Source organism: Oryzias latipes, chromosome 9 (assembly GCF_053564925.1).
Source record: "Oryzias latipes strain Hd-rR chromosome 9, Olatipes_Hd-rR_3.1".
Taxonomy (NCBI): domain Eukaryota; kingdom Metazoa; phylum Chordata; class Actinopteri; order Beloniformes; family Adrianichthyidae; genus Oryzias; species Oryzias latipes.
In genome coordinates this window covers 32,653,032-32,677,859 of record NC_136245.1, presented here as the reverse complement: position 1 = coordinate 32,677,859, position 24,828 = coordinate 32,653,032, and the positions used below count along the sequence as shown (strand labels likewise).

General features: G+C 41.5%; 3 protein-coding genes across 5 annotated transcripts; 2 read left to right on the top strand and 1 right to left on the bottom strand.

Moving 5' to 3' along the window:
- Positions 1-7,403: 7,403 nt before the first annotated feature.
- Positions 7,404-13,258, bottom strand: LOC144994458 (uncharacterized). Of its 3 annotated transcripts, none has more exons than XM_078952338.1 (2): positions 9,240-13,257; positions 7,404-7,679 (listed from the first exon to the last, which is right to left on the bottom strand). In XM_078952338.1, exons 1-2 carry the CDS (start codon positions 11,445-11,447, stop codon positions 7,518-7,520), a joined length of 2,370 nt encoding a protein of 789 aa, XP_078808464.1. In that variant the 5' UTR covers positions 11,448-13,257; the 3' UTR covers positions 7,404-7,517. The 3 variants fall into 3 exon arrangements, 2 of the variants coding, with proteins under 2 accessions (XP_078808464.1, XP_078808465.1); XR_013658004.1 differs by having other exon boundaries at positions 7,543-7,679; positions 7,756-13,254; XM_078952339.1 differs by having other exon boundaries at positions 7,549-8,190; positions 9,240-13,258.
- A 1,619-nt stretch (positions 13,259-14,877) lies between these two features.
- On the top strand, positions 14,878-16,004 carry selenoe (selenoprotein e). Its single transcript, NM_001195444.1, is given in 4 exon segments — positions 14,878-15,033; positions 15,161-15,237; positions 15,443-15,521; positions 15,680-16,004. Coding segments are annotated over 4 exon segments (393 nt in total). The 5' UTR covers positions 14,878-14,940; the 3' UTR covers positions 15,824-16,004.
- A 3,005-nt stretch (positions 16,005-19,009) lies between these two features.
- Positions 19,010-21,748, top strand: LOC101163086 (transmembrane protein 17A). The gene is made up of 4 exons (XM_004072061.5): positions 19,010-19,275; positions 19,359-19,465; positions 20,759-20,872; positions 20,968-21,748. Exons 1-4 carry the CDS (start codon positions 19,149-19,151, stop codon positions 21,286-21,288), a joined length of 669 nt encoding a protein of 222 aa, XP_004072109.1. The 5' UTR covers positions 19,010-19,148; the 3' UTR covers positions 21,289-21,748.
- The last annotated feature ends 3,080 nt before the right edge of the window (positions 21,749-24,828 follow it).

Here is a 24,828-nt window from a genome sequence, read left to right as displayed (position 1 = left end):
TTTGTCTGCAGTTTTATAGTGACCCACATTATTTCAAGAGAGGATCATGCGGTGCGAAGCGATGCCCGCCGGTACCACGCGATCCGAGGCACGGGGCTTTTCGCAGCGCATCCGCGGCGGATCGCGCGGTGCCGGCAGCTTTCCACTGCTTAATGCGCTGCAAAAAGCCCCACGCCGCTGATCGCGTCCACCCCGCGATGAAAGGCTGGGTGTTTGCACAGCGTTACCGCTCGGCAGCCCCCGGTCCTCTCTTGAAGTAATGTGGGTGACAAGAGAACTGCGGTCAAGCCAGCCATCATTCACATACCACACACTGCAGCGTGTGAGTATTGCTGTACTGACAATGTTTGGCTCTACGTCTGCACGTGAGCAGTATTTCTCACATCTAAAGAACATTAAGACTAACCTACGATCACGTTTAGCGGGTGGACGTCTCAACGCTTGCATGAACCTTAAACTCACCATGTAGGTATGGTGTCAAATTAATGCCTAAACTATTTGGCATTAAAACTGTAAAACCAGGAATCAAAACCCCAAATCTGTGAATCAAAATGCATACATTGAGAACCAAAACCCATAATTTGCAACCAAAAGCTATAACATAAAGTGCAATCATATTTCTCTGGTGCTGATTTATTTTCTCGCCGTTCTGAAATCGTCTCTTTTTGAGTTGCGCTTTTATTTTAAAATCGTCTTTTGAGTTTAGCTTTTATTACGGCTGAACCAGATTACAAGACCATGAGCAAAACCATGCAGCACCAGAAGTCGCATAAGAAATACTTATCATTAATAGCAACAGCATCACAATGATATTAAGAAATAATACACAGACATTTTGTACTTTAAAATTGTTGAAATTACATAAAATTCACACATTCACTTAAACATATTGTATGGCTCTCATGTAATTACATTTAAAAATGTATGGTGTTCATGGCTCTCTCAGCCAAAAAGAATCCCGACCCCTGGTTGACACCTAAATCTGTGAAACCTTCTTTATGTTTTTGCATTATAAAGGTTATATGTCCTTATTGTATCACCCAAGCAATAGTACAGTGGTTTAAGAAGGGGGCTGCTGTTGCAGGGTAGCCAGTTTAAGACCTGGGTTCACCATCCTTTACAAAAAATTGTTTTACGTCTTTTGTTTTTGGTCATCCCAGCCATTTCATATCATTTCACAAACCTTTACAAAAAAAGACCAGGTTTCATTTGCCTATACCAAAATAATGTTTTTGTTATAGTGCTTTTTTTTTAAACTTTATGTATGGTCAACTTTCATTATTACTTAATTTAAAACTTTTTTTATTATCAGTTTCATTTTTCTTCAGGAAAACACCAGTCAAACGTGCATTTTCTTTTCTTTTACTAAAGTTTCATCCACCATTTTTTGGTGTTTCAAACCTTTCAATAGGGATATTGTGGCTCCCTTCCCCAGCCTTCCCATGTCTTTCCGATGTTCCGATCAGCTTTCATTCAGCAGTACAGCATTCAACCCTGCATTTTCTTCTGGAAATGCAGACTTTCTAGTTTGTTTAAAATTATTTAAATAGGGGGATAGTCTTGTAAACTAAATGTGGAGGTTATTGCCTTATGCCACATAGTACACACTAAAACCCAATTAAATCACAGAAATACTACAGGTCAATTGAAATTCTTCTCTTTAAAGTAGATTTAGTGTTGCTTACACTAAAAAAACTGAATCCCTTAGAAAGTAAAAAGGTCCATGTTTCAATAAAAGTGTCTTATTTTCTGTCTTGCACAAAAACTAATCGTATCAAGAAAGTTTTTAAATAGCAAAAACAATCTTAATTGGAGAAAATATGTCTCAAGCTATGTGACGTGGTGCGCATTCACGCATTCTTGAACCCACATTTTGTGGGGTATTTGGAGTCAGGGTCAGGAGTCAGTTATGTTTCAAGTTTTGTTGTGACCTTCTGTTTCCGGCTCCTCCCATCTCCGAGGTTTTTCCTTCCAGTCACTTTTTCTCTCCCACCTGGATCTCGTGTCATCTTTATGGGTGCACCTGTATTTAATTGTCTCATCCTTCCACCTGTTTATAATCAGCGTGTTTCCTCCACTTATCGCGAGATTGTTTTGTGTTCCTTTCCTGAGTGCCACGAGCAATCTAGCCTTGTTTCCTGTGTTCAGTGTAGAATAAAAGAGACATTTTGTGTTGGAATTTCCTGCGTCCTGCATTTGTGTCCGCACCAGGATCATATTTAGCCCATAGTGTTCACACTGAACAAGCAGGGAGGGGTTTCTTCTTCTTTTCTTTTTCTATCGCCCACCACCTACAGTTCCGAGAGGATTGGTGCAAAATGTTGACGCTGTGGAAATCTGGTGATACTTGCTCCAGACTTTTTCTTTCACAGCTCTTTTCCAATATATGAAATTCTCCTCTGTGATCAATTTTCAATACGGTTGGCACTTCCTTGAATTGAAAGGGATGCCATCCATGCGTCACCACCAAATCCGAGTCCCAGATAGGTTAAAGTTCAACTTGGTTTAACTTCCAATGCTCATTTAATGGCCTTGCGTTTTGTACCTAGAGCCCGAAAACGGTCTTAAAAACGTTAAACATAGATGCCTGAAATGTGCACGTTTACATAGCCCTTCAATTGATAGTGGCCGCTTGGATGCATGTAGCCGAGGGAAGTGTGAACATAGCTTAGTGACGAGAATTTCCTTCCTAAAATAAGAATTCTTGGTAAGACCATTGATTCTCACTTTCGTACTATACCCTAAAGCCATACTGCCAATGGACTAAAGGTATATTTGACCTATTTCTAAGGAGCCTGTTTTTGCAGTGTGTGTGTTACAGTTGTCCAAGATAGACATTACTACCAAAATTTAAGACTAAATTCCTCACCGATTCTTAAATAATGGCAAAAAAAAATGATAAAGGAGACATTGAATCAGTTGGTATAAACATATTGCATCTGCTAGTAGCACTCTTGCCTCATAGGGAGAAGATCCTGCTTTGAATCCCAACTGGGTCCTTTCTGTGTGGAGTTTTCATGTTTTCTCCAAGCACTTTCCTTCTTCCCGCAGTCCCAGACAATGCTTCATAGGAGGATTGATGACTGGATTTGAGTCTTTGACAATGCTTAATGTTTATAGATTTAGCTTGTTGATTTTTGCGTTTGGCTCTCCAGCCTTTAAAAGACAATAAACTGCTGCTCATGGTCCGTGTGCCAGGAATTTCTTACCATCTCTTCTATATCCTGTGCTGGATGATGGAGTCCTCTAAACTGTCCCATCTTTTATGCCACATCTCGAAGTCAGATTTATTGCCGTCCTACAAAGGAATGTTGTCACAACTGTCTCCATGTGCAAGCTGAGGACAGACAGATGGAGAAGATTCTCAGCTGAGTACACCAACATGTGTTCTCTAGCTTTTCATCCATGACATGTTCTGGGAGAGTCGCAGAGCAGAAATGGTCTTTGCATGTCCCTGCTCTGCACAGCCTCTAAGCATTTGTTCTTGAATGAAAAGAGCCTGTGACAAACTTTGATACTTGCGTTTTCTATTTTTAATGTTAAAGCGCTTCGAGCTGCACAAATGCATGAGAAGCGCTATTTTATAAATAAAGTTTGATTTGATACTTGGTTTTAAGTCTCTCTTTGGGTTTAGTTTAGAAAAATCCCTTGTTTTTATGTGAGCAAGACATAAAAACAATAAAGATTACTACGACAAAATGTTTGAGCACTATAGTGTACCAGTTTGTTGGATTCAGCTCGGTGGCGTCCCAGCTGCACGTCCAAGCATGACTTGGAGCTGGGGTGTCCTGTGTGTAAAATGTCTGTGGAAACTGCACTAGTTTTAAAACTGAGACCCCTTGAGTCAGCCAGAAGCCCTGAGCTCAAAAGACCTGTTCCAGTCCCTGTGTTTCCAATACTTAAAAAAAAAAGCACATCTGGTAGCCATTCAGTCTCTGCAAGGAAAGGAAGAAAGAAATTTATGAGTGAGAGGGAAAAACACAAATATTTTCTGCAATGCAAAGCTGAAAGAAAGTGGAGTGGTGTTGCTCTTAAAAGCTACTAAAACTAGGAATTTCAATCCAGTGTAAATTCAGGAAAAAAGATTAAGCTTGTAAGACAGTTTCAAGGCAGTAATTCAGAAAAAAGCAAGATACCACATGTGTGTAAAAAGTCCTTTCCGTGTTTTTTCCCCACATAACTTCAGAGTAACAATAGGTTCAGTTTTTAATGTTTTGTTTCTTTAGATTGGCATGAGTGTTTCTATTGCCGCAGGATTTTCTAAAATACTCATTTCATTGCATCAGACACAAACAGGGGAACATCAACGTTTTTTTGTTTTTTTTGTTTCTATCACTGTCGACACTCAGTCTGCGAAGACAACTGTCTAATTGCAGTTTTCCTTACATGAAAAAGGCTGTTTCTCAGCCCTGTGGAAATGCAGAACTATGAAATGACACTTACTGGAAATAAAGCTGGGGCTTTTCTTGGACCCAAACCACTGCGAGCTGAGGTTAGCTAACAACCAGAATGATGGGGGAGCAGTGCCAGTAGGGTGTTCATAGATTTCCAGAGGCATCTACATGCTCTGTGATTTGAGACTGACATTATAACAGACACAGGGCTTCCTTACGCTACCTCTGAGCTAGAAAGAGCTGCTTTTAATGGTCAAATTAAGAGCAACAAGGAAAAAAAAAGACCTCCCAAAATGGAGACGGGCAGAAACTAGGTCAGAAGAGCATGGATGCACAGCTCACTGTGGAAGATGAAAGATGCAGGAAACTACTGCTTATTTTAGTTTGCATTTGTGACTTCTCAGCTACCTTCATGTCCAGCTGATCCATCTTGCCGTCTCAGGTCAAACGAGGCTTTTGTGGAAAATGTTTACATACCGATTTCACGCCGTGAGGTTTGTTAATGTGGAAATGACTGGTAAACCACAGCTTTTGTCTTCATTCAGACTTTCATCCCCCCCCCCCTTCTCACATGGAGGGGTGCACAAACAGTTGTCTGGAACTTCAAATTGCCCTGGATTTTCCGCCTCTGTCAGCATAATTTGAAGCAGTGCATTAGGGGAGAAGATTTGGATGGCTAATGGAAAGCAGAGCTGCCAGATTCTCCTTTCTTTCTCTTCTTTCAAACCTTTCTTTTGTTTTCCTCTGTGGCTTTTTTTTTGGTCACCCTTCTTCTTCTTCCTGTCCATTCATTTCCCTGCACCCTCCCATCCATCAGTTATCTGTGCGGAAAAGTGGGACTCGAGACATCATAGTGTGGCTTGAGGTTTCAGCTTTCACATAATTATGCAGGCTGACACAAACTATTTTCTTTCCCTCTTTTATTCCCTTTTCCTCACACTCGCTACATCCTGAGGCGACTAAAAGAGACATATTCAAATAGGAAGCGATCACAAGACTCAATGTGTCTCCCCAAGCTAAGGACAAAAAGCAGATGGCCTCTGTTTTTATGTCACAAACCCCAGCTGTTGTGGTGATCTGTGCAGTCTGAGGAGCCATAGCTCGCGGCAGACTTTTTTCTTTTGTTTTTTATCAGACTGAATCTTTAGTTCTTCGTCCTCTACTCACTTAAAGGAAACTGTTATCCGTGCTGAAACATTTTCCCATTTTGCATGATCAGTATAATACTTATCAGATCCAGAGATAATCACTGGAGAATGCAGGAACAGGCCCCTCCTCATGGGAAAAAGATGCCTGCCTTCTGTTTGTGGATGTGAAGTCAGCGGAGGGAATTTTTTCCGCAGAGATTTCAGTGACTGTGCCTTTGTTCTAGCATGTGCACGCCAGTAATATCCATATATGTGACCCTCACAGCCTTGTTCTGGTGCAGAACAACACTGGAGTCATTATGGGGAGCCATGTGTTTCTGATTATCCAAGCACAGATTAGAGGGAGGGAAGCAGTTCTTGCTGTCTGTTTGCCCCCTGGCTTCTCTGATGTGGCCAGCAAGTGGACATGCATCAGTACAAATCCGTGTACCGCCCTCAAACCTATTCCCACCTTCATCCAAATCCTTTTTCCACACCTTTTCCCTTCCGTCGATCCTTTTGTCCTCTTCTACACTGAATGGCTGCAGACGCTGAGCTCACTGTCCGTGCAATCATCCAGACCCAACCCGCAGAGCAGGCAAAGAGCTGTCTGACGGGCTCTAGAGAATGCTAAACACAGTTGTGGCTTTGCCCTGCGATGAAAGACGACAAGAGTGTGGCGTCTGTTGTTGGCTTAGCAATCTGATATGTATGTAACCTCCGTTGGGGAAATTATTTTTTGATTGAGGGAGGTCAGAGGTCAGGGTCAGACACAGAACAGTGGATGAGGGATCACCAAGGTTTGCTCAAGAACAGCAGTGCAACTGTTTGTTTTCACAGCACCTCAACCCAGATTGTTAGACACAATTGCTTAACAAGTGCCAACAATCGGTCAACACCCTAATTGTGGTTAGTACGAAAAACCAGTAACCAAAAGCAGAAATGACCAATTTCTTGACTGAACTCAAAGACTTTGGCATCTTTTTTATGTGTGAAGAGTATATTATAATGTGTTGTGGTTCGGTTGAAAATGTTATTCAATTCCGTTTATATAAGTGTCGGTAACGCAGCAAGTAAAATGAGAAAGTTCATGACCAGACTCATGGTGGTGATGATTTTCTGTACACCTGTTGGGGTCTGAAAGGACAAAGACAATATACTGGATCATCTGCGTAGGCAGCAGCAACCAGCAAGTCATGCTCGGTACCACTGCTGTCCTGAGGCTATTTTTATACTACATACTTTCTGTACCCCTTGTGCTATCCTAGGCACTTTTAACAATGGGAGTGGGGTCATCGTCAAATCAATGATTTGTGATCTTCATTGGTGTCCATGGATTACATCCTCTCCACCTTTATCCACCAGGGATAACACGTCAATGTAAGGATCGGGTCATCTGGACCCCATAGGATTGCACAAGAGAATTCTCGCTGCGTTCCTTGAGCCATTCAACTTCGTCACAGTTGCAAAACACTCTTTTCTTAGCAGTGTTATCAATTCAATGTTTTCTTTTGCTACAAATATGTTAAATAATTTGTTATTTTTACATTTTTCAATCAACTTGAATACGAGAGCCAGCAAAATGTTTCTTTGGAAAAGGCAATGCAGTACAAATCTTAAATCTTTTATTTTTCACACTATATGTTAGTGGGCAGTCAGTTATTTTACCCTAAAATTGCCACAAAAAAAAGGACATTAGAAGTTGACTAAAAAAAAAGAGAGCACGGAATGCACAAGCAGTAATGAAACAATGGAAACCACTTAAGCACCAGCAAAGCAAGTGCAGCAAAACGCAGTGAAGAATATAAGCTCCTCTGTCATAACTACAGAACAATTTAGACCCAGACGCTGAAACCCGGAAGGAGACACAGGTGAGAGCTGGCGTGATTAGAAAAAATGGATTTAATGTTCAGGTCTAGAATTAGGTGAGTATGAGGGACAGCAGACTCCGAGGGGTCCCACGACGAGGGTGAACGGTTCCTGTAGGCTCGTGGCGTCACTGGTGGCTTCGTTCGTGGATACCGACAAACAGCAGGTTCGGTAGGGGCTCGTGGTGGAGAGGTGGAATGGCAGAGGCTCGTGGCTTGACCGCGTGAAGCAGACAGAGCTGGTTCCAGGATAGATGCAGGCTCAGGCGACCACTCGTGGCTGTGGATTCCTGGAGACAGGTAAGAACAAGATTTTAGGTGCGGGCTTTGGACAATAAGCAAAAACGTGACGACCAAATTATGCACCATCAGGGGCAACGAACTGGCGATGAATACTGGTCCTGGAGCTCCTTATGAAGGCAGGCGGGTGATGAGGTAAGTGGCAGCAGCTGAGAGGCATCAGGAGCCAAGCAGAGAGGGGAGGGGGAGGAGACTGACAGAGGTACCATGACATACTCCTCTCCTCTCTGCTGTATCCAAGTATCCATGGCTGCACGGCGGCAGCAGCACCCAACGAAGTATGCCTCAAAAATGATCCAGAGCAATATTTCTCTGGGAAGAAACTTCATGGAACCAAAACAGTCCCTGATTAGAAGATTCAGAAAAACAGGGATGCTGAGGACTGTTTCCATGACGACAGTTCATCACTGTTTGATTAGATCTCTGTGATGTTTTGTGAATTTTTTTATGATTTTAATTGAAAGGTTCGAGTTTCTGCTGTCAGAAATGTTTAAAAAATATCTAAAAAAAAAAAAAGAGAGAGAGAGAAAAGACCTGTGATAAATGTGCTCAAAAAATGAGTAACAGCCCCCCAGCTCTCTAAAAACTCTTCTGAAGGCAAATGGGGCTGTTTGTCATCAACCCCAAAACAAAATATTAAGTAAACAAAAAGTTAAAATAGAACAAAAAGGAAATATTTGAAATGCAAAATGTATAGCAAAAAAAAAAACAAAAAAACAAAGGTGCTGAGAAAACTCTTCTTCTTTCTCTTTCGGCTTTTCCCATCAGGGGTCGCCACAGCGAATCATCCTTTTCCACCTCACTCTATCATGAACATCTTCTACCCTAACGTTAGCCAACTTCATGTCCTCTGTTAAGACATCCATGTATCTCCTCTTTGGCCGTCCTCTTGCCCTCCTGCCAGGCAGCTCCATCTCCAACATCCTTCTACCAATATATCCACTATCCCTCCTCTGAACATGTCCAAACCATCTCAGTCTGGCTTCTCTGACTTTGTCGCTGACACAGGCAACATGAGCCGTCCCTCTGATGTACTCGTTCCTTATCCTGTCTAACCTGGTCACTCCTAAGGAGAACCTCAACATCTTCATCTCCTCTACCTCCATCTCAGCCTCTTGTCTCTGTCTCACTGCTACCGTCTCTAACCCATAGAGCAGAGCTGGTCTCACCACTGTCTTGTACACCTTTCCTTTGAGTCTTGCTGGCACTCTTCTGTCACACAACACTCCTGACACTTTCCTCCAACCGCTCCAACCTGCCTGCACTCGCCTCTTCACCTCTTTTCCACAATCCCCATCACACTGAACTGTTGACCCCAAGTACTTAAACTCCTGCACCTTCTTCACCTCAGTCCCCTGTAACCTAACGCTTCTACCTTGATCCCTCTCGTTCAGACACATGTATTCTGTCTTACTACGACTGACCTTCATACCTCTTCTTTCCAGAGCAAACCTCCACCTCTCTAGCTGTTCCTCCACCTGCTCTCTACTCTCACTGCAAATTACAATGTCATCCGCAAACATCATTGTCCAGGGAGATTCCTGTCTTACCTCGTCTGTCAGCCTGTCCATCAGCATAGCAAACAAAAAAGGACTCAAAGCTGATCCTTGGTGTAGTCCCACCTCCACCTTGAACTCCTCTGTCTGACCTACAGCACATCTCACCACCGTCATACTTCTCTCATACATGTCCTGAACTACTCTGACATACTTTTCTGCCACTCCAGACGACCTCATACAGTACCACAGCTCCTCCCTCGGCACCCTGTCATACGCCTTCTCTAAATCTACGAACACACAATGCAGCTCCTTCTGACCTTCTCTGTACTTTTCCATCAACATTCTCAAAGCAAAAATGGCATCAGTGGTGCTCTTACGGGGCATGAAACCATACTGCTGCTCACAAATCTCCACCTTCTTCCTAAGCCTGGCTTCCACTACTCTTTCCCACAGCTTCATTGTGTGGCTCATCAACTTTATTCCTCTATAGTTGCTGCAGTTCTGCGTGTCACCCTTGTTCTTAAAGATTGGGACCCGAACGCTTCTCCTCCATTCCTCAGGCATCTTCTCACTCTCTAAAATCCTATTGAACAACCTTGTTAGAAATTCCACTGCTGTCTCTCCTAAGCACTTCCATACCTCCACAGGTACGTCATCAGGACCAACGGCCTTTCCGCTCTTCATCCTTTTCAGAGCCTTCCTAACCTCATCCTTTCCAATCTCTGCTACTTCCTGCTCCACAACAACCACATCTTCCTCCCTTCTTTCCCTGTCATTTTCCTCGTTCATCAGCTCCTCAAAATACTCCTTCCATCTTTTCTGTACACTCTCTTGGGTTGTTAGCACCTTTCCATCTCTGTCCTTAATCACCCTTATCTGTTGCACGTCCTTCCCATCTCTGTCTCTCTGTCTGGCTAGCCTGTACAAGTCCTTCTCTCCTTCCTTTGTGTCTAACCTGTCATATAGCTCATCGTAAGCTTTCTGTTTGGCCTTTGCCACCTCTCTCTTCACTTTACGCTGCGCTTCCTTGTACTCCTGTCTACCTTCCTCAGTCCTTTCTACATCCCACTTCCTTTTAGCCAACCTCTTCCTCTGGACGCATTCCTGTACTTCCTCATTCCACCACCAAGTCTCTTTACCGTCTTTCCTCTTTCCAGATGACACACCTAGCACCTTCCTACCTGTTTCCCTGATAATCTCTGCTGTAGTTTCCCAGTCCTCTGGAAGCTCATCCTGACCACCCAGGACCTGCCTCAACTTCTGCCTAAATTCCTCACAAGTTTCTTCATTCTGTAGCTTCCACCACTTGGTCTTCTTTTCTGTTTTCCCTCTCTTCTTCTTCCTGACCTCCAGAGTCATCTTACACACCACCATGCGGTGCTGTCTGGCTACACTCTCTCCTACCACCACTTTGCAGTCATTAACCTCTCTCAAATGACCTCGTCTACATAGGATGTAGTCCACCTGAGTACTCCTACCTCCACTTCTGTATGTCACTCTATGTTCCTCTCTCTTCTGGAAGTAAGTGTTGACTACAGCCATTTCCATCCTCTTCGCAAAGTCCACCACCATCTGTCCCTCCAGATTCCTTTCCTTCACACCAAACCTGCCCATCACCTCCTCATCACCTCTGTTGCCCTCACCAACATGCCCATTAAAGTCTGCTCCAATAACAACTCTCTCTCCTCTGGGAAAACTCTCTATGACCTCATCCAACTCACTCCAGAATCTCTCCTTCACTTCTAACTCACAGCCAACCTGTGGCGCATACCCACTGACTACATTCACCATCACCCCTTCAATTTCTAACTTTAGGCTCATCATCCTGTCTGAGACTCTTTTCACCTCTAGAACACTGTTTACAAACTCCCCCTTCAGAATCACTCCTACCCCGTTTCTCTTCCTATCAACACCATGATAGAACAGTTTGTATCCTTCTCCAATACTACGTGCCTTGCTGCCCTTCCACCTTGTCTCCTGCACACACAGTACATCTACCTTCCTTCTCTCCATCATGTCTGCCAGCTCTCTGCCTTTCCCTGTCATTGTGCCAACGTTAAGAGTCCCTATTCTCAAACCTATGTTCCTGCCTTTTCCCTTCTCTCTCTGGCCACGGACCCTTCTGCCTCCCCTCTTTCTTCCACCAACAGTAGTCAAATTTCCACCGACACCCTGTAGGTTAACAGCATCGGTGGCGGTCGTTGTTAACCCGGGCCTCGACCGATCCGGTATGTCTAAAGTGTTGTGGATGATTCGCATGGTTATTTTGGCAATTTTTTTTACGCCGGATGCCCTTCCTGACGCAACCCTCTCTATTTATCCGGGCTTGGGACCGGCACAGAAGTTACTGGCTTGCAACCCCTGTGGCTAGATTAAAAGGTGCTGAGAAAACTAAAGACGTTTAAAAACTGAAAAAAAAAAAACATTGGAAAAGAGGGAACAAGTCCAGGACTGGATTTTTATCCAATGTACAAATCAAAGAATCAAAGGAAGCCCAGCCCAGTTTATATAAAACACATCATGTAAAAGTGTGACTCTACTAAAAGTGTAGCCCAAAATAACACAAAAAGAAGCAAGAACTGATTAAAAAAGTCCATAAACATTGGTGTGATATTCAATCAATCAATCTTTATTTATTTAACATCTGTCAGACATCCATAGTGCTGCACAAGTATAAATACACTAAAACCATAGGTAAAATTCAAAGTCGCACCATAAAACGATAACAATAAAATCATCTATAAGGGAAAACAGTAAAGAAGCTGCCTGATTATCATTCTCTCTGGTGTTAAAAGCCAAGGTAAAAAGATGAGTTTTTAGCAGAGATTTAGAATCATTCATGGATCTGGCAGACCTCACTGACAGGGGGAGACGATTCCAGAGTTTAGGAGCAGCCACTGAAAACGCTTTGTCCCCCTTGGTCACAAGTCGAGTCCTTTGAACCACTAAGAGCATCTGGTCTACAGATCGCAGAGCTCTACGAGGATGAGGGCTCTGCAGGAGCTCAGAAAGATAAGGAGGTGCCAGACCATGTAAACATTTAAAAACCAAGAGTAAGATTTTAAAATCAGTTCTAAAAGAAACAGGCAGCCAGTGCAGAGAGTGCCGTATTAATGTGATGTGATCACACCGTTAGTAGTCGGGCAGCTGAATTCTGGACCAGCTGAAGACGGCGGAGGAGAGACTGGTCCATCCCCGAATAAAGGGAGTTACAGTAGTCCAGTCTAGAGAAGATTAATGCATGAACAACCCTTTCCAGGGTGTCATGGGGGAGATATGGCTTCACTTTACTGATTAATCTAAAATGATAAAAGCTGGACTGGACTACTGCACTAACTTGTTTGTCAAATATAAAACTACAATCTAAAGTAACCCCAAGATTCCTAATAAAAGACCGGTTAGAGTCTAATGACCCAATGGCTCTGTTAAATACTGTTAAATATTAAATATTAAAGATTAAAATGTGTCTTGGTAATTTGCTTTGGAGCCAATAATTAAAACTAGACCAAGGTTTGGAGATAGAAATTATTAAAAACGCCTAAGTTATCAGCAAAAAAATTAAGACACAGCATGTATGTTGTGATAAACAACAGTGGACCAAACCAGAACCCTGAGGCACCATCTTTTGTTGCTTTTTTGTACTTCTGTGTTTTCCAACCTACAACATAAGAGGAGCCAGGATGTGCTGTACCTTGATCTGGGGCAAAAACCCTCATTAAGTCCTCCACATGGTCGCCACCACCCTCACTCACTTCAATGTTGCCTCTTTTTTATGAGCGGGCTGGAGCGCTGCCGCTGGAAGACCTCCTCACCAGCTGCCTGGAGGATCCAGACAGACTCACACACAGCAAAAGTCTGCAGCTACCTGGAACCTTCTGACCTGCTTCCTCTGCTTTTGTGTAAACAAGATGCAAAGAGCCGAGTAGACGCTGAATCGAAGCAGACACGGGTCACAAACACCCTGAAAATGACAGAGCACATGACAGGAAAACAGCCTCGCAAACCAACGTCCCGCTGGCTGGCAGGCAGCATCCGGTGCTTTGGAGAAACAGGAAGAGTGTAACAAGCTCCCTGAAATAAGTGAGGTGTTTCAGCGTTTGATCTTTTTCAGCTACAGGGAGGGGGGGTTAATAAAACTCCAGCTGGAAAAAGTTGCCATGTCAGACTGCATCTCAGCTTCATAACTGCCTAATTATCAAAAAACGTTGTTTTCCTCTTTTGGGCTGACAGCACACGCTGGAAGCTGGGTTGATTCAACAGCACATATGGTTTTCCTCGTCACGTTGAGACCCACGCGACCCGCTGTGGCTCTCTCTCATTGTGAGAACCAGGACCTGAACCCTAGAAAGAGGAGAACACGCCCACGCATTTATGACAGCTGCCAGGGGAGGAAAGCCTGTTAAAAAGGTGGACTGTTTTACAGCCTTTGGACACATAATCCCAAACAGGACACGTTCGGCGCAGCACTCACAGCTCCAGAAAGTCTGGAAAAGATGCAGATAGTGAGGCGCTTTAGCTGCAGCAGTCGAGGCAGGAACGCTTTATTTTGGTTGGAAACAGAACTGTCTGTGGGCTAGAAGGTAGAAGGGACCACCAAACAGCAAAAACATTTGCATGCAAGCAAGACCACCCTCTTGTGGTGACCTAGTGAACAGGGATTTGAACAATAAAGACACTTCAATAGAAACAAGTTTTTTTTGCTGTTTTTATCATGTTCTTGTAGCATTTTTCTAACGATGGAGGACATGTATTTAAATAAAAAAAAATGGATGAAAGTCATGAGAAATGACATTCTGATGTTAACAAATTAGTTTGGAGAATGTCATTTCAGTCTCAAGGCATGAGCCAAGCCAATGGTGAAAAACAGTATTATACATTTTCAAAAATTCAGTGGTGAGTTTGATAGGAATTATAATCTTTGGCAAGAAGAGGGGGACAAAAAGGATGTTTTTAGGCTGAACTTATATCACCTTTAAAACAAGTTTCCTGATGACAATTAGGTTAAAGGTCAAACGCATCGGCAACTGTGAAAAGGAAGAACTAAAAACACACATCAGCTCCGCCTACAGATGGATGCATCTTTTTAAAAAGAAAATTTTATAACAATATTCCAATTACGGAAACTCATTAAACTTTAAATTCAGGAAAACACTTTCTTTCTTGTAAAAAAACATGAACTTTTTTGAGTAAAACAGTTGTTACTGTGTCTGTGTTAAAAGGTTTAGGAGCTTTAATAGATGCTAATGGCAGTGAATCCATGGAAAATATGGCAAAGGTCCGGTCAGCTCTGTCTGAATTTAGCCTGCGGGCAGCAGCAGGGAGCATGTGGCTGAGTCTCAGTGCTCACATTCACCTAAAAACTGCTTGGACTGCCTGGGAAAACTGATAAAAACGCAGATGTTCTGTGGATTCTCTGGACTTTAGCTGACACCTGACATGGAGGAGACCATAAACTCTAACCACGGGGGGGGCTAACAAGGTGTGTATGTAGTATTATGTAGTACTATGTAGTATTATGTAGTGTCTGATGTGTGTGCATCTGGCAAGAGTAAAAAATAAATGAGTTCTTGGAATGGCTGGACAATATTTTAGAGAAATACAGCGAGACAACTGGTGAAGTGGTTAAAGCCCCCCTTTTGGAATGGTTCTGTCCTTCTTAACCAGCCTGTGCCAAGTGGAATAAGCATCTGGACATTGTGTTATAACTTACGTGAAAAGCGCAAGGAACATTGAAATAAAAAACCATCAGGAAATGTGGGCCTTTGTGCTCATTTTTGCGTTCTCAGTCGGAGCGTCAGACACCTCCAACAGCACCGCAGAGGTCATAGCTCGAGGGAAACTGATGGTGAGTTCCAGCATGGACGGATATAAGCCATTTTTGATGCTGCTGCAGAATGAGTGAGATTAGCTGATGCTTTTTCTGGTTCAGACTAAGATCAACACAAAGCTTCTCCTCGTTTCTTTTCCTGCAGGCTCCCAGTGTGGTTGGATGAGCCATAAAGAAACTGCCTGAGCTCAACCGTTTCCTCATGGAGCGATGGGCTTTATAGTATCCTTGCAGTCTTGCGAAATCCCTAAATCTTGACCACAGAGGCTGTGCAGTTTTCGTCATGATCTCTTTCTTAAACACCTTGAAAATATGCAGAGCTTCTCCTAAAGCTCTAGTCTCTCAATCTAAATGACTTAAATGAAAAAAAAAGTAGCTCCCCTCCTTCCTCGCTGTGTTCCTTAATTGCATTCTTTTTCCTGCTTAGTCACAACTTAGAATACGATTCATCAGAGGAGAAGAATCCCCGTCTGATACTCTACAATGAAAAAGATGAGGTTGTGAAGGTGAGTGACAGCTGACAGGTGAGACAGGACACAAAAATACGACACTGGCATGAATTTTGGTGCAGATTTGAACAGTTTGCACAAAAATGATTGTTTGTAATGATTGCTCAAGTTATCAGACAGATCCATCACCTTTGTGCACGGCCCTGTGCCTGCAGACTGTCCCTGTGAAGGAAATGACGGCGGACGAGATCAGCAACCTTCTGGACTCTCTTGGTTTCTACAAGAGGTCGAAGAAAGGGGAGGAGGTGCCAGAGGAGTTTCAGCACTTCCCTCTGCGGACCCCCAGGGACGAGCTTTGATGAGAGCGAGCGGCTGGACTCGGCGGCTGCTACCTGATCGCATAAATGACGGGTGGGGCTCCAAGGCCGAAGAAAAACGCCAGGCACCATTTTGAAGACTCGCCGGTTAGGTGCAGCGTGCAGAGTTTTTGTCACTCATAGCTCTCATTGTTTTGTTTTTCACAATAAAAGTCCCAAAATGCCTGAGTCTAAATGTTTGATGCAAAGTAAGAGCAGACAGGTGTTCTAATAAATCCATGTTTAGTCCTGAGTTAGTTCTCCTGTGCAGATCACAGCAGATGTTATCCGTTTCTCTCCAGTCAGCACAGTTATCAGCACAGCCAGGCCGGTTCAAAACCTGCTTTCCAGCAGATTATCACAACTCTACAAGTTTGTTTGTAGTTAGAATTTTTTTTTTTTTTCACAACTAATAGGGTTAAATTTAACTTGCTCAGACCTGTGTTTCTAATCAGGGGCTCAAACAACTTCCCTTTCTACAAAAAATAAAAAAGAATTAAACAGTTATGCCAATTTCGCTCATATAGAATTGTTTGATAGACCTGTTACGATTGGCTTTTGACTGTAACAAATGGAAGGGAGACTAAGCCGATTTTAGCACTCAAAGTATTTTTAATATATATAAAGAATAAACAGCAGTGTGACTCTCCTAAAAATTATCCAAAGTAAGATTAATACATTCACAAAGTAACGTGACTCAAATAAACTTTGAATCCACCAATAAGTGGTTCAAAATCCTCAGAAAAGTAAGCTGTCAGAAAGACTAATCAGTGTGGCTTCAATCTAAGGAGGTCTGCTGTGTGACCAGCAGGTGGCAGCATTTAGAGATGCAGCAGCACTCTTCAGAATCATTGAAATCCGTCGGGCTGTAAGTGAACACAGCCAAAAAGACAAAATCAGTTCTGTCCATCGCTATCAACTCTAAAAAGTCATCTGAATCAACTGCACAAGCAAGAAGACAAGAGGCTTTTACTTTGAAAAACATTTTAAAGAGGAAGATGTTTGTGGAAGAATCGGAGAACTTTTTATGCTTGTAGTAAAGAAAAAAACCAAACCAAAATGCATCAGTGTTAATGCTGCACTGAAATAACTACAGATAGGTAAGAGGAAAGAAGAACAAGTTCCCTAAAATAACCATGGTGAAACCTTGGTGCAGAAACTCGCTGGTTCGAAACCCAACTCTGGCATTTTTCACAAAAATATCTTTTTTCTTGTTGTGCTGTTTTCACTTTATTTATGGTCAACTTCCATCATTTCTTTCTTTCTTTCTTTTTGCCAATTATTACCCTTTAAGTTTCATTTTCATTCAGCTATATAGCATTCAACCCTGCATTTTCTTCTGGAAATGCAGCTGCTCCTAGACTTCATTTGACGTTTTTGTTTTGTGCCTTGAACTGTTTGTTTGAAAATGATATTGAAGTTGTTAAATGTGCTTTAGATGAAGCTAAATACTAGAATCTGTATCTCCATTTTATGTCCAAAATATTGATCTGCCTTCACACTAATAATATCTGATTGGTGATCCATCCATCCATCCTGGGAGAGGTCACAGGGGTCTCTACTCTAGAGCCTATCCCAGTTTATAACCCTTGTGCTATCCTAGGCACTTTGACATTGGGAGTGAGGTCAACTAGACCCCACAAGACAGTGCGCTGAACTTTTTCTTCAGTGATTTATGATCTTCACTAGTTTTCATGGATTACATGAAATCCTCTCCACCTTTATCCACCTTTGTCATGGTAGGGAGAACACGTCAATGGTCATCTTGACCCCATAGGATAGCACAAGGGTTAAAAGGCCAAAGCCGGGATATACAGAGGACCCTGGAAATGATGGGGAATTCAAAATCCAAAGGGTTTCACACCTTTTGCAGCTATAACAGCTCCAACTCATCCAGGAAGTCTTAAACTATGTTTTTTGGGAGTTTTTGAAAATGTTTGAATTTTCTTTCAGGATATTTCTGACACTGATGTGAAGGTCTGTCTCTGTCTGGAGGTCTTCTATACAGCTGAGGTCAGGACTCTGTCCAGGACTGTCAAGTTCTATCACATCAGACCTGCTCATCCATGCCTTCATGAACCTTCCTGGTGCTCCTGTGCACACATCATGTAGAAACAGAAAGAAGCCCCCCCAAACTGTTCCCATGACAGAGTGAGAACGAGCTGTGTGAAACCACAGCAGAGAAAAAGACAACTTAAACCTGATATACCAGTTAAAAAGAAATACTTCATCCTAAAAAACCCAAAACATGAATCTTTTGGGCTTTTCATTAGTTTTTGTTCATTTTTAGGTAGCAGCAATTATCAACACCTCCCCCTTCAAAAAAGAAACTTAAATGAAATAAATGTAATGAATGAATGAATACAGCATTAAAATTACACACTTTTTGGAGCTAAATGATACTTTTTTTCCCTTCAAAATAAAAACTTGTGCTATTGCCACGAATCTTGAAGAAACTCTGCGTGTCTTTATGTGCCATGTTTTTCTGAATTTCAACTAAAACTAGCCTCAAAATGTAACTGTTTAACATTTATTTAAAAAGGTTTTCTTGCTAAAACAAGTCCTTTCTCAACCTTTAAAGTTTAGAAAAATACATTTAATCAAAAAATAAACAAATATAATAGTGGTATTATACAAATGGTATATACTGTGAGGGAAAAACAATAGTTATACATTTTCTTCAAAACTCAACAAAGGCAGTTCTACAGTCTGCATGATCTCAGGCCCCTGCAGAAATGGGGAAACAGCTTCACCTACTGGGGAAAAAACATTTTTTAACACTGTCTATTTTAATTGATTCACTCTTTTCTGGGTAAAACATGCACTTTGTTAATAGACTAAAGTAAGGAAAGCAAACGACTGAATTCCGGTCTAGCCTGATGTTTCATGTGCTTTGATAACCTCTACAAACTGTTGTATTTTCCTAAAGAGAGAACGGAGGGGGAGACACTAAGCCCTGAGATGAGGAGACTTCAGGAGTCTTCCTGTGATGCTACAAAAGAGCAGCAGAAAAACATGAATGAAGCTGGTCCACAACATTTGTAAAGATGAGCTCACTGTCAGATCTGTGTTTAAAGGAGAAATGCTTTAGTTTGACATGTTTTACATCAAAATTTCTGATAAGAACTGAGCAGCACACATGGTCCAGAACTGACATCCTGCCGGGCTGCTGTTAATCCCAAACCCCCCTCCTTCTCATTAATCTGATTAGCGGTCAGCCTCCTGTCTGTGTGAACACAACACAGGACAACAGCAGACGGCGGGACTCAAAACGTCTTTTACATTTCCTCTTCCCTGAAGGTGGACATGGTCGCCAGCTCTGTCCACCATGCCCGTGTTCTACTCACCGGTACCAGAGACCCTGCAGATGGGCCTGACCTCCATGGGAGGCTCTGTGTTCACGAATAACAGGACAGCAGACAGCGACTTTGGCAGGGAGCCAGAGTATGCACCCGGTTTGTTTCACGTCTTTTTATTTTGTGTGTTTCTGTCATGAAATCGTTGATTCTTATGTCCGTTTGCTGCTTTTTGCTTCCAGTCGTCAACGAGCAGGTGTCTAATCTTCCCCTTCAAATGCTTCTGTACTTCAACCTGTTTTACTTCCCCTGTTGGTGGTTCTCTGCTGTCGTGATGCTGGACATAAAGGTCAGTTCCACCGTGTGAAAACACAACATTCACACAAATTCCTACAAGTAAATAAGTAAGTAAGTAAATTTTATTTGTATAGCACCTTTCACAGACAAAAGTCACAAGGTGCTTCACAGGTTAAAATATGTATATATACACATATAAAAAACAGAAAAGATAAAAAGCATAAACCAGGTAAGTTTCAGTTAAAATACTTTGCAAAAATAAAAAGTTGCAAAATTCTGCAAACCATGTCCTTTAGTTGTCTATTCTTCAAAAACAATTTCTATTTTTCGACTGAAATAAATACTTCAGGCGCACAACAAAAGACAAAGTTTCGCTCTGAATTTCTTCATGGAAACATTTGTACATGAACATCACTGACTTCATTCTCTAAAACTCATTTAATGCCAAAGATGAAATTCAAACTCATTCTAAAAGAATAGTTTTTTATTTTTTTTTAATTTGATTTATAAAGTCTCACTCCAACTATGTTTTGATCCATTTTTGTAAAATCATTCCCAGCTGTTCATGCAGTTTATAGCCAAAATCAAAAAGACTTTTTTTGCACGCTCTCCCACTAGCTTACAGCCTCTCACAACCTCAAGCTAACAGAACTGGACCAACAAAAATGGCGAGCAATATTGGAGCTATCCAGCCGTACAGTTTTGAGCCAGATGCCAGCTCAGACGAGGAAAATAAATACTTTAATGTACCTAAATGTCTGTAATTGGATGCATCAGAATGGCGAGGAGCAGGGAGACAGTAGCATTTTCAAACGACACATTTTTATCTGCCCTGATGTAAATGAAAAAGTATACTCAGAAACGCAGTTTAATCTTAAATTCTGTTATGATAGTCCTCCATCATGAGAAAAGTACAACAAGAGCGTGTTAAAGAATTTAAAAACTAGCTTGTGACAACTAAGTTAAAAAAAATGTGTCATAATATGGGTGTAACTATATAAATTAGCTTCTTCCCACTCCCTTTTTAAGCAAATACCTGAACCTTTTTTTGACATTTTAGTTAAGAGATTCAGTGCATCTGTACTGTATCTCAGTGCAAATTTGTCTATTTATGATAAAGAACAATTATGATGTCAGAAGATGGCACAACTTTTTTCGTATTAATAAATACATTTCTTAAAAAGATTTGACATGTTTATGTTTTTTTTATCCTCTTATTCTTTTGTTTTGCTTAAAAAAAATCAATCATTTTTGTTCATTTCAATAAGTTTTGATATGTTGTTTTGCAAAAAAATATATACGATCAATACAATGGTTGTTCCACATGTGCTTTTCTTTTTTTCAGTTCCACCATTTAGCTGGGTACTACCAGGCCCTGCTGATTACAGGGCTGGTCCTGGTCACGATCATAGAAGTCATCCGGCTCTATCTGGGTTACGTCGGCAACCTTGAAGAGAAGGTAACACCCCTGATGTGCTCCAATAAGCCACTTTTATACCATTTTTTTTAAATCCATGCAGCCACCCAGACTCTCCCTCCGTCCCGTGTCATCAGGTCCCAGAGCTGGCCGCCTTCTGGCTCCTGTCCTTCACCTTCCAGCTGCCGGTGTTGCTGTTCTTCATGACGGACGAAGGAATTCTCATCCTTCCTCTGGAGAGAGGCATTCACTTAGTCTACCTGCTCTTCCTGCTCGCTCAGATTCTGACCTCCTTCATGGCACTGAGGACCATGACCCAGAAGCTCACGCTGCTCTTTTATCTGCGGCAGTTTGGCAGGGCGGAGAACCTGCATCCCAGGGCGATGAGTCCCATCCATGGGCTTCCATATCACTGCAGCGTGCTTCCTGTCTCATCCTCCACTCACAGCTTCCATTAATGCCAAACACATGCGTAATGTGCTCAGAAAATAGTTCTATTTTGTACCAGCTCTGAATTCTAACTTATAAATAAACAAGTTGAAGGGGGGATTCCCATGAATTTAAAGGGGGAGGAGCTTCTTTTAATTCTTAAAATCTGTCTTTTTGTTTGTTTTTATGGTGTTGAGGACGTTTGCCGTTTTTTCTGGACTCGACTAACTACTGTGTGTTGATCACCTGATGCGTTTGTTTTTTAACAAAAGACATATAATCATCAAGTCACTTACATTGATGAGGGATGTGAAGTTTAGTTTAGTTTATTTGACAGGGGAAAGTCAAAGAAAAGATGCTTTGTACCAGACTGTGATTGCAGAATCTCCATCTGGAGTCACAAAGACATACAAAAACAAGAATTAACATAAAACAATGCAATGCGTTTACATAAAACATACAATTATTTCATAATAAAAAAAAACAAAAGAGAGAGGGGGAAAAAAGACGTATACGATTCTTAAACACTACTCCTCACACACTACTTAAGATCACTTATAGTTAAATAAATACGATTGTACTTTTTAAAATTTGACATATTTAACAATGCTGAAATGTCTGTTCTGTTAAAAATTATTGCTTCATTGATCCATGCCAATTTTTTAAAAAATCTTTGCAAGTGTGGGCGGTTTAATCCACTCAGTTACAGATTTAAACGAAAATGCTGATTGGCTTGGCCAACCGTACTGGTCATTAGATGTGGACCTTGTTGTTGTGCTCCTTTGTTCTGATATCAACAGGGTAAAGATTGTGATTAGTTGAGGAGCCATACAATCAGTTTAAACATAAGGAAAGACATATTGTTGGTGAATTAATGTTAAAGCATCTTAAGAAGAGCACAGATGTGTCTTTCAGTTCCTTTAAGGCTCGTACTGCCACCTATTCAAATTGGAATGTACCATTGTCATGCATGTGGTAAGTGTCTCGTGACGTAAAACTAATAGAAGTTGCACACACTTATGACGCACGGGTGATGCCATCATACGTTGTCCTTATTTCACACTCTAGTTGTTAGTAAAGGCTCCTAACTTATAATCCAGAAAATACGGTAAAACGGCATCTCAGGGTGTCTCTTCTCCTTTTTTCTTTGTGGTTTCTAAAAGGATCCGTGATACTTCTGTTGGTGACTCCAGCACAGTAGATCTTTAGCCACGATTTGAAGCACAAAAGTGGCAGTGAGACTGCAACAGAGCTGTGTTAACCATTCCTGACCACAGAGTGGCAGCGTGTGATCAGAGGAACGCCAGCGTTTGACAGATCTGCCTCATCCAGCAGCAGCAGGGACAGATTGGTATGCAGCCAGTGTGCTGATCAGGAAACCCTCTGGCAGAGCGATAAAGGTTAGACTTGTCTGCAGCTGAGCAAGATGTAATATTAGAGGATATTTAACTTCAGCCTGATTGAACAAGGAATCAAGCTGGAGGTAAAGATTCACATTAAACAGATCTAAGAAACGTTGCTAAATACAAACAGAGGTGCCATAAGATAAGCAGTGTTGTGAAGAAAATGCCAGCAAATTAGCTGTTTTTTCATTTAAATTTAAAATGGAGTTCTGCAGTAGGAACAACATGCTCAGGCAGAACTTGGTGTGAGAAATTATTTAGAGAGGGATGCACTAGAAAGTCAACAAGGCGCTTATGTGAGAGGTGGCGTTTCTGGGAAATAACACGCTTATCCTGCTCCACATTCGGGGAACTGCAGTGTTGTCCACAAAATATGGGAAATGTTCAACATAAAGTCTCACTTTTTTGGCCGGTTTTGAAGCGACCCATGGAGCCCAGCTGCTTTCCTGTGTAACTCCAAAGCTTGGAAAAGTATGAAAGAAGTGCAACACCACTTTATATGCAGAAGACACACCAAACACATGAAACGTCTTCTGGCATTTTACAGTTTAATTAAAAAGTGAAATTTGTTTGATCATTAGAGTGAAAAAATGACAAAGCAGGAAGGTGTTGTGCCTGATGTGCAGAGATGTACCACATGTCTGAGGATGTGGAACAGATTATGGAGTGGTTTTGATCCTAAATACATCGTCATTTATGGGAGATAATTCATCTTGAAGTCATTAAAAAAATAATTTTGGGGTTTTTTTTGCTCAGGGAGGCAGTGACTTATTTCAAAATTTACATTCAAAAGATCCAGGAAACCTTTGTAGACACAGTTAGAGACACAGATAGTGTGAGGATTAAGTTTTTTAATTTAATTAGGCTCATAAAATGGTCACATTCTGTTTCCAGGTTGTTATTTTTTTTACCTTCAGTCACACCAGGTTTAAGTTACTAGTTATCCTCAGTTAGTTAACACCCTCCATTTATTTAAGAGTCTGGTTTCAGCTGCCACTTTTTTCTCTCTCTCTCTCTCTTTTTCATGGTTTTGTTTAGGTTTAAATGTCTTTTCAAATTTATGTTTTATTTTTAAGTTTGCACTATTGTGTTTGGCGGATGACGCAGCTCCTAACATTTACGTCTAAAGTGTTTTATCAGATCAATTCTTTGAATTTTTGGGTTCTTTTTTTTGTGTATTTGCTGGTAAAGCTACGCCGTCCACAGTGGAAAGCTACTAAAAATCTGTTATATTTTCTTCTCTGTAAAGACAGTTTCTCACATACTATGGTAGTTGTCGTGAACTCAGTTTAAATTGGTAAAGAATGCTAAAAAAACAACATACTTCTTTTGTTTTGATCAGTTTTACTACTGAGCTCTCAAACCTCATGAAAGCTGCAGTTCCCTCAGCTGTTGTGTAAACCAAGGGGAAAAAAATCAAATTCAGTTCTTAATCCAATAAAATAAAAAATCATTTTAAAAGAATTGTTAGGTTTTTATAGATATCTTCCAGTTTGCATTTTTTCTTTCCCTCCAAAGCAAAAGATTTTTGGAAATCTGAATTTGAGATGCATGCAGTGCAAACCCATTTGTCTTGTGAATATTGTTTGCGTGTCAGCATGGTCAGTCCTGCAGGTAGCAGCTGCAGCAATAACAGCTTAATTCCCTTGTGTTGTGATGATGACAACTTACCGTAAATCATCCCAACCCAACTCTGAGATCCAAACTAACAGTCTGGTGATCCTGAATGTTCTGCTGCTGTTTGAAAACGAAGCTTGCGATGGTTGAAGTGACAGGAAGTTTGACCTTATTTGACAGTGACCGGTTCTGAGAAGCCAGTCTCCATTTTGAGAGGCATTACCTTGTAAATCTACCTTTAAATGGGCGAGGAAAAAAAATAGAAAACAAGGAGAGTATGAGATGCATCATTCAAACAAAGCACCTAAAAGGTCCACCTTTAAAAAGTGGTTGGTTTACTTTGTCTCACAAATTGGCTCATTGTTTTCATCCATTCAGTTCTTCTTCGTTCGGTTTGAATACATCAGACCTCTTGTTGCTGCAGAGACAGATTAACCAGCTGCTGGTGAAAACAGCAGCTCCACACAAACTCATTCACCTCTCCCTCCGTGGTGTGTGCTGAATCATAGCCCTGGATAGAATGAGGACATGCTTCACTCTCACTAAACA